General features: G+C 55.1%; 1 protein-coding gene across 1 annotated transcript; it reads left to right on the forward strand.

Annotated features, from left to right (window-relative positions):
* Positions 1-342: 342 nt before the first annotated feature.
* On the forward strand, positions 343-12,994 carry ATOH8 (atonal bHLH transcription factor 8). Its single transcript, XM_088524947.1, has 3 exons — positions 343-699; positions 9,994-10,185; positions 12,615-12,994. Exons 1-3 carry the CDS (start codon positions 343-345, stop codon positions 12,618-12,620), a joined length of 555 nt encoding a protein of 184 aa, XP_088381073.1. The 3' UTR covers positions 12,621-12,994.
* The last annotated feature ends 3,231 nt before the right edge of the window (positions 12,995-16,225 follow it).

The raw sequence follows: 16,225 nt of genomic DNA on the forward strand, positions 1-16,225 counted from the left end.
TCCCTCGCTTGGAAGAGCGAGATTAAAGAAGAAAGTGGGAGTGGGGTGGGAGGGAAGGGAAGGGGGGGGATGAACAAAGGAGATTGGCAGCACAGCTGTTTTGGGAAAAAAAAAAAAAAAAAAAAAAGCCAGCCTTCCTGTTTCTTTAAAGCCGCTCATCGGCGCGCCGGGCCGGCTGCCGGCGCTGGGAGGCAGCGCGCACGGACGGGCGGACAGACAGACAGGCAGACAGGCAGACAGAGCGACGTGCGGGGCTGCGCGGAGCGCACGCAGATGGGCGGCGGCGGGCGCTGCCCCGGCGCGGCGGGACGGCGGCGGGGCCCGCGCTGAGCGCTGCGCGCCATGCGGAGCCCCGCGCTGGCCGCGGGCGAGCCCTGGCCGCGCGTGTGCGCCGCCGAGCTGGGCGCCGTGCGGCGGCTGCGGCGCAAGGGTCGCGCCTGCAAAACTTTCCGCGTGCAGCTCAAGGTGCTCCGCGAGCCGCCGCCGCCGCCGCCGCCGGCCGCCTGGGAGGCGCGCGGAGCCGCCGCGGGGCCGGGCCCCGGCGCCCGCCCGTCGCCCGCCGCCTCGCCGCGCCCGCCCGCCGCCGCCGCGCCGCCCGAGGGGAAGGCGCTGCAGCAGACGCGGCGGCTCCTCGCCAACGCCCGCGAGCGGAGCCGCGTGCACACCATCAGCGCCGCCTTCGAGGCGCTGCGCAAGCAGGTACCGAGCCCCTGCCCGCGGCACCGGGCACCGCCACCCGCCGGGGCTCCCGCCGGGGCGCCGCGCTCGGGCACCCGGGACCCTCCCCGGGCCGCCCGCGCCGCGGACCCGGCACCGGTTCCCCCCCCACCCACCCACGGGCTGCCCGCGCTGCGGCTCCCCCTCTGCCGTGGGGCGTCGGGGAGCACCGGGCATGAGCGGAGGGGACTCGGCTCCAAGCGCCTGCGAGTGACATCCCGGGTGCTGCGCGACCGCAGTGATAAATAAATAGCAGCCTGTCGTGTGCTTGCGGTTCGGGAAGTTTGGGACCTTCTCTCCCTCCTCGGGGGAAAGGTCCAGCTGGTGACAGCCCCGGGGGGAACCTGCAAGCAGAGCCGGTTGGTTGCAATGCTGTCGGGGCGCTGGGAGATGGGGCTGTGGCTCACTCAGGTGGACGGTTGTGCAGGGCTCTTTGGGATCCTCAGCCACATGTGACATGTCCCATGGGGCCCATATCTGCCAGGGGAAGTGAAGTTGTGGTCTCTGCCTGGTTAGTTGTCCCTGCTTTTCCCTGCGGTGTGTGCTTCAAGTGTGCATGCGACCGGGTTTGCTTGTTAAGGGGTGCTGAAAATCACTGTGGTCTTCTGGGGAGTGGAGCGTCCACATGCACACAGGGAAACCGCTCAGCGAGGTGGCGTTTAGGACAAAATCCCTCCATCCTGCTCACCAGGCTGGAACCCAGCCTCATGATTTCCCCATCCCCCAAATCGGAGCTCTGAGCCCTTTAGTGGGAAGGAGAACATCCCCAGGGCGCAGGGAGCGTGAGCTGCACCGAGCATCCCCTCTGCCCCAATGCATGTGGCCGTAGCGGCCCCGTTCCCCGTGGAGCAGCGTCGCTACCACCGAAACCGCAAGGGGAAGTAGCGCTGATTCCCCAAATCCCTGGCAGTCTCACCGGAGGCTGAGCCTCGAGCGCAAGTCAGGGGAGCAGCAAATTAAAGCCGTGCGCTTTGGGGAAACGGGCAACTCTTGAAAAGCCTCAGGCTCCTGGCCTTGGCCCTGGTTCCATAAATCATGTCAGCCCTGCACTCCGCTGGGGAGCAAGTTGCTGCCCGCGCTTCCCAGGAGAGCTGGTCTCCAGAGCGAGCACTCGCTCTGCGGGGAGGAAGGGTTTGTCCTCCGGGAGCTTGGAGGTTTGCCGTGAGGTTTTCCTAGCAATTTGCTGAGGGGTGGGCTGGCGGGGCGGGCCGGCATTGGATGACATTTGGATTCATTCCTTGCCGGGCTGCCAGCGGCGTGCTTGGGGCCATACGTGACATCAGGTGACAGTCGGCTTCATTGCACACATACGCGCGGCGCTGGCTTGTCACTCAAATCATCCCCACCGGGGCTGGCCGCAGGGTTTCTCGGAGCCTCTGCTCATCCTTGCGGGGACAGCAAGGACACAGTGGCATCGGGGCCAGGGAAGTGACTTATTTCCGGGGACAAGTGCTGCGGGGAGAGCCCTTGACACCATATAGGAAGGTGCACACAGGAGGTGATCCCCGTGCCGGGACAGCAGCGCGCAGAGCTCGCTTCGCTCCCCATCTCCTCCAGCCCTCCTTGTCATCGCTCATGTGGCTCTTCAGCAGCTGGGCGTCTTTTCCAGAGCCCTGGAGCCGATACGGGCCCACGGGCGGCCGAGCCGGTGACACTACGGAGCGTCGCCCTCGTGCGCACTCGGCTCCGCGCTCCTGCTTTGGCGGAGCAGACGGGAGCCCCCGCGGGACGCTGGGCCCGGTGCGGCGCCCACCCAGCGCGGGGCAGCCCCCGCGCAGCAGCTGCGCACATCTGGCGCGCACGTTGCGCGCAGGCTGGCTCGCCAGATGGCAGGAAGGCTTGTTCTGAGGCTGGGCGGAGGGGAGAGCCCGCTGCAGCCGTTTCGCACCAGGGAAGGGTTCCTCCTGCTGTGCCGCGGGGCGCTCAGCTGTCCCCAGCTTGCTGCCAAGGACAGGGCTGCTCCGAGGCGGGACCACGATGCGCTTCTCCCTCCATCTCCCTCCATCTCCCTCCATCTCCCTCCATCTCCCTCCATCTCCCTCCATCTCCCTCCATCTCCCTCCATCTCTCCCATCTGCATCTCCTTGCCACCTTCCACGTTCAGTTGTGACCGATGCAGCCGTGGGAATGAAGGGCTGACGCTGCCCGCGCAATCACAGGATGGTCCAAGATATGGCAAGCATGATCTCCAGCTGCTCGGTCCGGGGAGGTTTTTCTCCCCTGAGTATCATTTGCCAAAGTGAACCTGCCCATGAACAAGAGGCTTGAGGCCAGCAGGACAGCTCCACATGGAGTGTGTTCCCTGCTGGAAAGCTGGAAAACACTCTGAGACACTGGAAGTCTTTTTACTATTTTTTTTTCTCTCTGCTGCTTCCTCCCCCAGATATTGAGTGTCCGGGCTAGTCAGTAACTCCTACTTTGAGGGTCCCTCCTGGTGTTGTCCCTCAGATGGGCAGCCTTCTGCTGCCCTTGGCCGTTCTTGGGTGCCAAAGGAGGAGTTAGATGGTCTTCTGGGTGTTCCCACACTGTGCTGCTTGCTCCAGGAGCCTCCAGATGTGTGCTCAGGGCCATGAGTGGTTGTCACTTCCATTCCTTTTATTTTTTTGCCATAGTCAGTGAACCTGAACACTTCTGATGTGGACAGTGACGCAGCACCGAGGTCATGGGAACCGAGGTTATCTCTGGCCTCGCTCCGAAATGCCCTTGTGCTGCAGTTGCTGAGCCCATGGCAGCGCAAGCCCAGCTCAGAGAAGACGAGATGGGACAACCACCACCACCACCCACCTCCAGCACCGCTGCTCACCATGCCAGACCTCCCACACCAGCTGCCCAGGGCCCATTTTGCCTGCAGATCCCTATGGGCAGCAAGGGGCTCTTGCACGGACTGGCATGCAGGTCCCGTCCCCGCGAGCAGGGCTCCCGCTGCTGCTCTGCAGCAGGCCTGGAGCAAGCGAGCGTCCCGGGCGAGCGCTGCAGCCGCGCGCTCCGCTGTGCCGACAGGCCCTAAGGTGGCAGCAGACTCTCCCTGGATGTGGGACAGAGGCGAGCGCAGCAGCTCTGCTCCTCGCACATCTGCTTGCTCTCCAGAGCGCTGCTGTCCCGCTCCTGCTCAGCGCCCCGCCGCGCTAGGGTCCCTGCGCCGGCAGCAAGTGTCCCCGCAGACATTTGCTTTCCCTTGAAGGCTGTTGGTGTTCTCCTCCATCTCTTCAGCACCCAGGCACTCTTGCCTCCAGCAGTTCTCTTGCTGCGCTCATGTGGCTTTGGGAGATGCTTTAGGGTTTGCAGGGCTTTCCGGCTGCTGGAGTTGAGTTTTCCCAACTCGCAGCCTTTCGCTTTTAGCTGCTGGCACGCACGTGGCTGCTGTGGCTTGTGGTTAAACCGGTGCAGAAAGGAGCCTGTCGCTGGTGCCGGGCTGGGGGTGAGACACTGGGAAGCCCGACGTGCGCGTGGCCGCAGGAGGAGGCCGCAGTGCTGCGGGTGCCGCGGGTGCTCATTCCTCCATGCCATTTGGGGCAAGCTCGTGGAAGAAGCCAGGCACAAAGTGCAGACAGGATCTGCGGCTTGAGAAGAACCTTGGCCACAAAGTGGTGGAGAGTGAGGGAGGGCTTTTCTAGAGCAGCATCCGTACATCCTCACCCTGCTTGTGCCTTCTTGGCTCCTCTGCAGATTGGACACAATCTGCAGTTTGTGATGTCCCTGTGCTCTTGCTGTGTGCTGGGGACACTGCAACTCTCCCTCCCTCAGAGGTCTTCTCTATCACAGAGGGATTTTCCTCCATCACCCATTCACCAGATCTCCCAGCCCTTCATCCCATCAGGATCCCAGCCAGCAAGGCTCCCTAAGACACATTAAAACCCCACTCCTAGAGAAAAAAAGCCTTCTGTTGTGGTTGCTGTGGGGGACCCTGTGCTTTAGCAGCTGCAGAAGAGGGCAAAACGCTGGCCGTAAGCAAGGCGAGGAGAGGGGAAAGGAAAGAGAGCCCAGACAAAAGGCCAGGAATCCCAAGCACGAGGCCCATGTGTCAGCAGGAGGGCAGTTCGTTTGCTCCCTTTGCTGCTTGCCGCTTGATTTGATCCCCCCATACAAATCCCGCTCCTGTCGGGAGGTATTTGCTCTGCCCGCTGCGGCCACCCCCAGTTAACCTCTGTGTTTTCTTTCGTCTCCTGCTGAAATCAGAGGAAAGGCTCTGGTTTGCTGCAGCGGGCTCCGAGTCCTGCCTCCGCTCCCTGCCTTAATCCACTCTCAAATTACTCTCCGGCTGCTGCCACTGTGGCCAGGTGGTGGGATGGGGAGTGGGACCTCGCTGCCGAGATGCTGGATTTGTGGTCTGGCCTACGGCTCCACTCGTCCATGTCCCCTCCGTGTTCGTGGGTAGATATGTCCCACCGGTCCTGCTCATCGCTGGTAGCACAGGGATGCTCGTCTAGGAGAGCAGAGCTTGTGTTGCAAGGAGAGGGAATCGGAGCTCACGTTGCGTTATGGCTCATCACCAGGACACCGTGTCAAGGGAGGTCCTTGGGATAACAGGGAAGCAGAAAACACTGTAGCATAGATGTTGATATCACCAATGTGGCTCATCCCTATTCCTAGAATTTGGCCTGCATATCTCAAGAGATGAAGGTTACAATTACCCCCAAGAAGGGGTTTCCCAGTGTAGTGCTTGGCTAGCCCCTTCTGGAGCAGACCTGCTGTATCCATGGCCCCGGGCTTTCTCCAGGCCCCTGTGGTGGCCTGGTTGCCCTCCATGCAGTCATCATTTTGCAGGGTGGTTCAGCACAACTGCAGTGAGAGACAAGCTCAGCAGGAGCTCAGCAGTGCCAATGAACCCTGAAGCACCTGGCTTCGTCCCATGGCAGGTTGTTTGGCTGGTGACACCATGTGCCACCTTTCCCCAGGGTCCTGGAAATCCAATGGAGAAATATGTGCTCTGACCCTTCATGGAGTTTGTTCAGCTGTCCATGTCTCCGGCACAGTTAGTGCAGGCACCCATATGTGTGGGTGCATTGGAAGAGCCTGGCAAGACAGTGAAATGGCATTGCAGCCACGCTTGCAGATTTCTCCCTCCTGCAGCTGTACAGGTCATTGTCATCTCTCCTGGGATGCCAGGAGGACTCAGGGAACATAACAGTGAAGAATGACATAGAAATGCCTGGTCATGAGCTGGAGCGTTTGGACACGCAAACGCACTGGTCAACCAGCAGGTCCTCCAAGAAGTCGGTGGAGACCCCTGCTTGTGCGGGTCTGTTTGTATTCACCCCATACCCTGCAGTTGGACAGAGACAAAAAGACCCATTGCAAATCCTTTCCACTCTTGTGAAGGAAGAGATCATGAAAACAAGCAGCAATGTTCTGGGCAAGGTCTTCAGCTTGTCAAATTGTTCGTCTTCCCTCCTCCTCCTCTTCTTCTCAGTAGCTCTGCAGACCCCAGCCCTGGAGGGATAACATGATGGGCACAGGGGCTGAGGAGAGATTCCCTAGGCTCAGGTTTGGAGGGCAAGGAGCACCCAATCTGTCAGCCCAACCTGCTACCTTTCCTAAGGCAGCTGAACCTCCTAGGCTGGAAGCAGGGGTGTAAGTAGTTTATGCTGTGCTGAAAACACAGTGTTGCTCTGCCTTAGAAGTGCCTCATCTTCCCTGGCTTGCTGATGGGTCCCAGTTCTGCCCTGCAGGGTGCTCCGGTAAGTGTGCCAGGAACCTGCCAAGATCAGTCCATGGAATGGTCCTGATTTTCCAGCAGACCCATCAGGGTGAATATATCCTGTACCCTCGATACAGGGTACCATTGTTGGCCCCCTCACCCACCTATTCCCCATCCCACAGTCTTTTCTGTTCTGGGTGAGAATCAACTCCAAAACTCCATCTTTCCTGAAAGAAACGAAGCCTCTGCCTTGTCTTCCCTGAAGAGATGGCCGAACGCCAAATGCTGCTGCGGTGAAGCCCGGCGCAAACTTCCCATGGACTTCAAAGGGAGCATCTTTGCTTTTCTGAGGGCTCTGCTCTGGATTGCGGACGTCAAGGATGGACAGGACCCGTGAGGTCACATCCTGCCCTATCTTCCTGCCAAGGGACAGCTTGGGCGCCGAAATGTGTTTCAAGAGCGCACAATTTGCGTTGCTTCCAGCACTGCCAGCCCGAAGGACGCTGATAAGACCCTTGAGACGTTGCAGAGCACTTCACGGACACGACCAGCAAACATCCTCCAGCCCCGGCGCTGGTGGCCGCACTGAGCTCACAAAGCTGAGCCCGGTGCCAATATCCCTTCCTTTCAGCAGGCAGCTGCATTCCTCTGCACCGGTGTGAAATTTCAGTGGCGGTTCCTTCCTAATTCCTCTTCATGATTGCAAAGAAAGCAAGCAAGACAGCACAGGGGGAGTGCGGCACTGCCCGTTGGCAGAATTCAGGGAGGTCACGTAAGGAAAAGGCTTGGATTGGTGGCGTGCGGTGGCCCTCAGCTCTGTCACCAGACACGATGAGCACAAGAGCGTGGCAGAGGGAAGAGGACCAGGGATGCGATGGATACCCCTTCCCACTGCTTCCTGTATAAAATCAGAAAGGACAAAACCCAAATTTCACCTTCTCCCCCCAGCTGGTGGGGGAAGCTTTGGACGTGGAGCTAAGTGGCTCATTCCTCTCTCCATTTCCCATGTTTAATTCAAAAGGAAACATTAAAATGGCAGGAGCTGAGCCAAGACAGGGAGGGTTCCTCCGAAACGGTTATTTTAACACCGTTTCCATGGTGAAAACTCTTATCTCCCAAAGTCCCCGCACCCATGGCGGTGGCGTCGGAGCCGCACAAGGTGAAACTCGTGGCTGGACTTTGCCATAGCATGTGGGAAATGCGTTGTGTAATCGCAGCCGAGTCAACTGTGTTAGCTCTGCTCTTTCTTGGAACTTGCAGCAAACATGCCCTGCAAAACAGTTCGGGTTTTATTTTTTATTAAAAAAAAAAAAACACAAAAGAAAGAGCAAAACAGATGAGAGGAGAAAATAACAAAAAGACATTTGCCTCTCGTCTTGTAACTGGACAGCGTCTGCAGCATCAATCCCAGGTCTATTTTCCTTCCACTTGATTTAACTTCCTTCTTGCTCTGATTCTGAAATTATTCCCACATTTCAGTGAACCCTTCCACTTTAGTTTCCATCGTGCTTTGGTCTCCCGCTCTGGCGGCCGTTTGATCTGGGCCCTCTGCTCTTCTTGTTACGTCAGGGTCGGAAGCAGCTTTGCTGTTTCTGCTGCCCAGGCTCCGCGTTCAGAACCACTCGCAGCTCGTTGCGTTTAGCGAAGCGGGGGCCAGGTACCGTCACCCTTAGGGACCCAGTCGGCTGCTGCATAAAACCCGCAGAGAAGCAAAGGCAGGGATTTGGAGGCAGCTTTTTGCAGGGCTACAAGGGACGTTTGTGCCAGGCATCTCCAGCCATCCCCAGGTCCTGCTCTGCTTTATCCAGAGTGATGGGGACTGCACTTGGCTTTGCTTATTTTCTGGGCTGCCCCCGTTGCAGAGAGGTTCTGATGGGACGATATGACCCCTTGTAGGGCTGTATAGGACTCCTCGTGCTTCTGCAACACAAGGTGCATGGAAGTGGCCCCATCCCTTTTGCCTTTGAGTTTGCAGCAGGGATGTCTGTTCTGTGCAGAAACCAGCGGAGGTCAAAGTGGTGCCAGTGCTCGGTATTCCCAGCGGACAGATACATTCCCTGCCTCCTCAGGGTGTCCAGAGCAGTTCATGCAGCTTGGCTGGATCCTACAAGCCAAATGGGCAGTCAGTTCCACAGAGGTCCCATAGGGTCAATAGTGTTCTCCATGAACATCAACAAGCTCATGAATAAAGGCGATCCAACTGGTAGATAGTTGGCTTGGATTTTCCTGGGAGCTGTGGCAGAACTCCTCACTAAAGAAACAAGGTGGCTTGGGCCTGAGCATGGAGGAATAATCATTGGGAAGCAGGAAACAGTGAGGAGGAGGTATAAAGCTGATCCTCGCAGCCCCAGAACAGTGGGAAAGGTTTGGAGAAGAACGGTGGGGATGGTCAAAGGTGTCAGGTGGCTTCCTTATAGCAGCCAGCTCAGCTGGTTAGATCTTTTCCTTCTGGAAAAGTGACCAGGAGATGATGAAGGACTTAAAAGATGAGTGGCGCATAGGAGATAAGATCTTTCTCTTAATATAATAACTAGAGGCCCTCAACTGGAGATAGTATGAGCCACATTCAAAACAAGCAAAAGGAATGCGTTATTATATGGAATGGGGAATAAACTTGGGGAACTACTTGCCAAGGGATGTTGCAGGTGCCAGAATTTTACGTGGGTTCATCTTAACTGGGCCAAATTCACAGCTCTAAAGTGTAGAAAACAAAAGCAGGGCTGGAGAAGAGCAGGAAATGTTCACCCCGCGCGAGGTGGCCGCTCGGGGGGTCTGGGGAGGACGGTGAGCGGTACGGGGCCCGCGCCGGTGATTGATGTTGTATGAAAGCTTAGCCGGACGCGCGGACAGGCACATGGCCTGAGCCGCTAGGATGGATTTCAGACAAACGCTCGGCTCCAGTTTCGCGGAGGCAAACGAGTCTTTTGCATTAAATGACCTTTCGCAATTTTGCAAATGAGTGAAGCGGGGGCGGGGATGAGCCTGTTGAGGGCAGAAGGGTTGGTTGCAAAACTGGCCGGGTCCAATTTGGATGCTTCAAACGAAGCGCCGATGTTGCCTCTTACTGGGTCGTGGTCTCAAAACGACCTGACGTGCTACGAGAGGAAGTGTAGACCGGCCGCTTGCGTTTCCTTCGCACGGTTCAAAAGTTCCCTGTTGCACTGGACATCTTCACGGTTAAAGAAATAAGTTGCATAAGGGCATTGCTGCGGCCTGGCTCTGTTCAGAGGTAGCAAAACGGCAGCTTTTGGCTCTGCCCTGCAGCAGCTTCATGGTTTTGCATCTGTGCAAAGCCGTTAGTGGTGGCGTTTGGGCAAAAAGCACCAGATTTGGGCACTTTCCCACTCTCGCTTCCTTCTCCAAGGAGACGCCCCAAAAAGGCTTTAGCCTCTGTGTCCTGCTCCGGCATCCTGAGCCGTGAGCAACCTCTCAGCATCCCATGGAGCCCAGTGGGGAGGCTGCTGCTTCCAAACCTGCCGGCCCCAGATGGCCCTTTAGCAAGCAGCAGGCCTATGTGTGTTAAAAACTGCTATGAAAATACCCGACTTATTTTGTCATGCTTCGAGCAAGGTATTTTGTTTATCTGGCCTAATATTTTTTTTTCTTCTTCTTCTCCTTCTCCCTGTTACCCTTTCTAGGTTCCCTGCTATTCTTATGGTCAAAAGTTGTCCAAACTAGCCATCTTGAGAATAGCCTGTAACTATATCCTTTCCCTGGCCAGACTAGCAGACCTGGATTACAGCGCTGACCACAGTAACATGAGCTTCTCCGAGTGCGTGGAGCAGTGCACTAGGACCTTGCAAGCCGAAGGAAGATCTAAAAAAAGGAAGGTATGTTGTGGCCCCCCTCACCTCCAAATAATGGTAAAAGTTAAAAAAAAAAAAAAAAAGATAAAGGTATATAGAATATATGTATGGAGATATATATATATATGCAAAGGGATTTCCGTGCTTTCTCAACTACTGCAGCTTTCCCAAATCTTTGTTCCTGGTCTTTTTCCCTCTTTTCTGCCTTTCCTTTTTTTTCCCTCCTCCAGCCGCAGGAGGGGGCTTGGCCTGGAGACCCCCATGCACCAGTTCATGCTGCAGTCGGCACGTTTGCTGAGCGGCGTGTGGTTTTAATCAGCTCTCGGAAGCCGCTGAGCAGCTCTTCCAAATTACCAACTTTTTTTGGAGGGGGGGTGCTTTTTGCTTGCCTTTTTTTTCCCTTTTTCTCCTTGAAAGCCCAACTCAAGCCCCAGGCTGTAGCCTTCAAGCACCCTGCATCCTCCACCACCTCCATGCACCGTTGCTCTGGGAGCCTCCCGCACCAAAAAAGTAGCTGATGGAAGTTTATTTTGGCAGCCTGTGGCTCCAGATGCTGCGTTTGCCGGGCTCTGTGCGGCAGCCCAGCCGCCTGACCTGCTCTTAGACAGTTCTTGGGAGTTGCTGTTGCAAAGGGACACCTCATCGGTGGGTTTGCTCCCCCAGCTCCGCTTTGCACCATGGTGCTGAGGCTGAGCAGTATCCAGGTGGAATAGATGTGCTGGGAAGAGGGATGCTCTGCCCTTGGTCCAGCACCATCCCTGGACACTGCAGGGGTGGCCGAGAATGGGGACCCCTGAGGTGCTAGTCCCCCGGTGCGCCCCATCCTGCATCATGACACAGAGAGCAGGAGAGGACCAAAAAAGCTGGGAAAAATACCCCAAACCAAGAAAGCCCCCAAGGAGCAGCTCTGCCGGGGCCGCACACTCCTCGGCGCCGCCGCAGCTGCTGCCGCTCGCAAGGTTCATTATTTCTCTGTTTTTCCCTCTTCACCCCCTCCCATCCTCTTTGGTTTTGATTAGCTGCTCCGCGAGGCAGCGCCGCTGCCGAGTACATGGAAGCTCAAGCCGGAGCCGGGAGAAGGATTTTTTTTATTATTTTTTTTATTTTTTTCTCTCCCCCCCCGCCCCGTCCCCCCGCCTCGCGCTCTTCTGGCAGCCGCAGACTCCAGATGTTCGGAGCGCGAGCTGGGAAGTCCTGCTGGCGCCACTTGGGGCAGAGGGCAGGGGAAAGGCACGCGAGCTGGAACCCAGAGCACTCCGTCACCGCAGGACTTGGCACATTCCCCGGCGCGCTGCTGGCACATTCCCCGGCTCTCTCCTGGCCATCTGTTCCAAAAAAACACTTTCAGAACCTCATCATCACTCAGGATACAACACTGAGCGCAGCTGTTAGGGAGGCAGGAGGGAAAGGGGATAAAAAAAAAAAGAAAGAAACCATGCAAAAGGTCTCTTTGTGAGAGAGGAAGCCGGGTTATGAATAACAGCGTAGCAGTTGGAGTGCAATAAAAGTTAGGGAGTTGCGGGGCTTGTTTTGAATTCCCTGTGTGCGTTTGCAGGGGCAAAGAAATAAGAATATTATATATGTATAAAATATATATATATATATAAAAAATATATATGCACACATATGTGTGTATCATTCCCATATCTGTATAATTCTTTACACGTATGTATGGGTTCCTTGTGAATCAAGCGCTTCAGAAGCACGCACAGAATTCAAAGCAAGCGTCCCCATTGCAGCGGGGGCCCTTAGGGCCACTCGGGGTTGCAAGAGGGGGGTCCCCGCGGTCCCGGCGCCCCTGTTTCCCCCCGCTCCGAGTTAGCTGAGGCGGCTCTTTAAAAATAGCGGCGCTTGGCGGGGCGGGCAGCCAGCCAGTCTGCCGCGCGGCGGGCGGCCGGGCGCCGCCGAGCCGAGCGGAGCCGCCGGCCCGGGGCCCCTCGCGCCGCCGGCACCAGCGCGGCGGCTGCTTGGGGCCGCCCGGCACCGCTCTGAGGCCCGCCGTGATGCTGCTGGTGCTGCGGAGCCCGGGAGGCACCAGGGTGCGGGGTTCAAGATATTACCACGTTCCCAACCTCCCTTTTCCTTCTATTGCAACTCTCCTGTCCCAAGTGCTGGCCACCCTTCAGGGACCGCCACATTTTGGGGAGCGCCAGGTTGCTTTGCACCATTCATAGACCTCGTTTGCCTTGTGTCCTTTGGGGACCTCCAGATTGAGCTGCATCTTTTGGGGACCTCCGGGTTTCTCTGGAGGCTTTGGGGACCTCTAGGTTGCTGTGCACTTTTCAGGGTCCTCCAGGTTGCTCTGCACCCTTTGGGGACCTCCAGGTTACTCTCTTAACCTCTTTAAGCTTCACATTGTGTTGAAAGCCCAAAACCAGGCTCTGTTTCCCCTGCAAGAACCCCGCCATGAGCCATGTGCTCACTGTTCTGACGGTGCCTCCTTCTCTTTCCAGGAGTAATCCCAAGGAAGGGAGGACTCAGAAGCTCTTCCAGCCGGAGTTACATCTAGCCTTGGCAAAAGCTGCATGATCCAGATGAAGACTGCAAGCAGCTCATTTTCTTTTTTCTGCAGTACCCCCTTTTTCGAGATCACGATCGGCCAAGGAACTTTCTTCATCTCTGGGACAGGAAAAAGAAAAAAAAAATGAAAGGACAGAGATGCTTCTTCTTGTTTTTTTTTTTTTTTTTTTTTAAGCCAGCCACCTTTTAGTATGTGCAATTTATTTAGCACTTTTCCCTTTGCTTAACTGGGAAACGTTCCCCTCTCGGCTCATGTGTACAGTACTTTTTGTTGTTGTTGCTGTTGTGCCAAAGATTGGATGGAGCTCCTACACTGTGTCTTATTTTCGCCTTAACGTTACACACCTGTGAGCCAAAGAGAAGTCAGAAATCCCATTCGGATGCCACGGAGCTGGCCAGGGAGTTACCAGGGATCAACAGATCCACATTTCTGAGACCTGCTGTCCGTCCCCTCGCGTGACTCCTGTCCGCAGGTCCCCTCCTGCCACTCTCTGACTGGCCATGGGCACTGGAAGGATCCAGGACACACCAAGTCACACATCAGCGTTCAGGGCATCAGAGGCTTTTCCCTTTCTTTGAGCTATTCCACAGTTCTACCTTTTTCTTTTTTTTTTTTCTTTTTTTCCCTTTTTTCCCTTTTTTTGTTTTCCCTTCTTCCCTGTATTTTCTTTTTCTTCCTTTCCCCCTCAACCTTTTTTTTTTTTTCTTCATTGGTGATTTCCCAGTGCGCTTCCCCTGCGAAACGCATCCACCAGGCAGAAATACTGACATGAAGTGAGAGCCGAAACGGGAGCCGTGATTTATTTTTTTTTTAATGAATGAATAAAATTAAATGAAAGAGAAGTGCCATGCAGACCAATTTAAAAAAAAAAGAAAAAAGATGGGAAGAAAGTTCGGCCTCGGATGCAGTGAAGTGTTTTGGCAGGCGTTTCAGTTTCGCCGAAGCATTTTGTTTTTCATGGTGGGGTTAAAAGCACTTGAAAACCTGTGTAATGCAAAGGCATTTGAATCCTATACTCTACCTTTCACTTCAAATTGAAGTAAAAAAAATCAGAAAAAAAGGAAAAAATGGAGAACTGTTTGCTTGGAGGAAGCAGACGCTGCAGGTCCCACGGCCCATGTTCAAGGCACCTGTGGTGTGCGGGGGGTCAGCGCGCGGGTTGCAGGACAAGGAATAGGGGTTGACAGAGTTGGGAGAGCCAAAAAGGTGGGTTTTAGCAGTCAGATTTGAACTGCACCATGCTTCGAATTTGCAGATGCAAATTTTGCAGGTTGAATTGCTTCAAATTTTGCAGTTTTTTCCATAGTTTTAAGCCATGGCTGCAGTAGGCAAAAGCTGAGCTTACTTCCCAGGGCTGGCAGCAGCAGGAGGATGCCGGCCACGGTAGCCACTGGTGAGGATGCTCAAGGTGTGATTTTGGGGTCCCTGCACAAGTCGGCCCATGTCTTAGGCCCCCTGTTACATTTCTCCCCCCTCCACCCTCTCTGCCAGTCCTTATTAGCAGCCCAATAAAATCCGTTTTTAGATGATGTTTGTATTTCTTTTGTTCAAATGTCACTTTGAATCCTCTCTTCTGCTGTAATATGTATATTTAACAATATACTAAGACCCACTTTTTAACTGTGCAAGAAACTGGAAGATACTCAGACGTTGATGGAAGGATGGATGCACCCATGGGTGCTGAGGGAACTGGCAGGTTCTGCAGAACAGAAGAGGTGCTGGAAGATTAGAAGAAAGGCAATGTCACTCCAGTTTTCCGAAAGGTCAAGAAGGAAGAACCAGGAAACTACAGACCAGCCAGCCTTACCTCCATCCCTGGCAAGGTAATGGAACAGCTCATCCTGGAGGCCATATCTAGGCATGTCAAAGAAAAAGAGGGTGACGAGGAGTAGTCGGCACAGATTCACCAAGGGGAAGTCATGTTTAACTAGCCTGGTAGGCGTGGATGTTGTCTACGTTCAGCAAGGCTTTTGACACTGTCTCCCACAACATCCTCACAGGAAAGCTCAGGAAGTGTGGGTTAGATGAGTGGACAGTGAGGTGGACCATGAACTGGCTGGGTGGCAGAGCTCAGAGAGTCCTGATAAATGGGATCGAGTCTAGTTAGAGGCCTGTGGCCACTGGTGTCCCATAGGGGTCAGTTGTGGGCCCAGTGCTGTTCAACTTGTTCATCAATGACTTGGACGAGTGCACCCTTAGCAAGTTTGCAGATACCAAACTGGGAGAAGTGGCTGATACTCCTGAGGGCTGTGCTGCCATTCAGAGGGACCTAGACAGGATGGAGAGTTGGGCAGAGAGGAACCTCATGAGGTTCAACAAGGACAAGTGCAGGGTCCTGGGGAGGCCAGTACATATTAGGGGTTGACCTCCTGGAAAGCAGCTCCACAGAGAGTGATTGGGGAGTCCTGGTTGACAACAAGTTAACCATGAGTCAGCAATGTGTCCTGGTGGCCAAGAAGGCCAGGCAGTGGCTGCATCAGGAGGAGCGTTGCCAGCAGGTCAAGGGAGGGGATCCTGCCCCTCTGCTCAGCTCTGGTGAGGTCGCACCTGGAGTATTGGGTGCAGTTCTGGGCCTCACAGTACAAGAGGGATGTGGAGCTGCTGGAGAGGGTCCAGCAGAGAGCCACGAAGATGATTGAGGGACTGGAGTATCTGTCTTTTGAGGAAAGACTGAGAGCTGGGCCTATTTAGTCTGGGGAAGAGAAGGCTGAGAGGAGATTTGATCAACATGTTCAAGTACCTGAGGTGTGAATGTAGGGAGGACAGGGCCTCTCCCTGGTGGCTGGTGACAGGACAAGGGGTAATAGGTACAAATTGAAACACAGGAAGTTCCATCTCCATATGAGGAAGAACTTCTTCACTGTGAGAGTGACAGAGCCCTGGAACAGGCTGCCCAGAGAGGCTGTGGAGTCTCCTTCTCTGGAGATCTTCCAAACCCGCCTGGACACCACCCTGTGTCCCGAGCTCTAGGTGACCCTGCTGGAGCAGGAGGGTTGGACTAGATGATCTCTAGAGGTCCCTTCCCACCTGTGTTCTGTGACTCTGTGAAATATCTGCCCAGTTCAATGGTCGTGGCCTGTGCAAGTCCGGTCCCAGCCAAAGATGGCCTCGATTTGCAATGGTTAATAATTATTTAGTAAGGCAAGGACTGCAGGGAGAATTAGCGATATGATGCTGTTGATATTATTTATTTGCCCTTGTTTTATTATTTTTTCCCCTTCTCTCTGAGCTGCAGCTGCTGAGGAGCCAGATAAGCCTGTGCTGCCCTTACGAAAGCACCAAGGTGAACAGCAGCAGTGAACAGCAGCGGTGGCTCTGACTGGGACTCCGGGTCACTAATGCTGCTTGTCCCCCTGTGGCCACTTCAGGAAACATTGACCCTTAGGAGCAGGATTTTGCTTGGGTTCAAAAATCCCAAACTCAGTGCCCTGCAACACTCTTTGCTAGCCACACCCAAGCAAACATGGGCTGAAATATTAAAAAAAAAGAAAGAAAGAAAGAAAGAAAAAAGGAAAAAATAAGAAAAATCATTTTGTTTCCTTT

The sequence above is a fragment of the Tinamus guttatus genome, unplaced genomic scaffold, assembly GCF_059628265.1.
Source record: "Tinamus guttatus ecotype Peru unplaced genomic scaffold, ASM5962826v1 Tinamus_guttatus_pri_ptg000218l, whole genome shotgun sequence".
NCBI classification, from domain to species: domain Eukaryota; kingdom Metazoa; phylum Chordata; class Aves; order Tinamiformes; family Tinamidae; genus Tinamus; species Tinamus guttatus.

Excerpts from the sequence above, each read along its gene's own strand:
- ATOH8 (XM_088524947.1), top strand. The coding sequence starts at position 343 with ATGCGGAGCCCCGCGCTGGCCGCGGGCGAGCCCTGGCCGCGCGTGTGC. Across the intron at positions 700-9,993 it reads TCGAGGCGCTGCGCAAGCAG|GTTCCCTGCTATTCTTATGG; the intron begins GTACCGAGCCCC and ends TACCCTTTCTAG.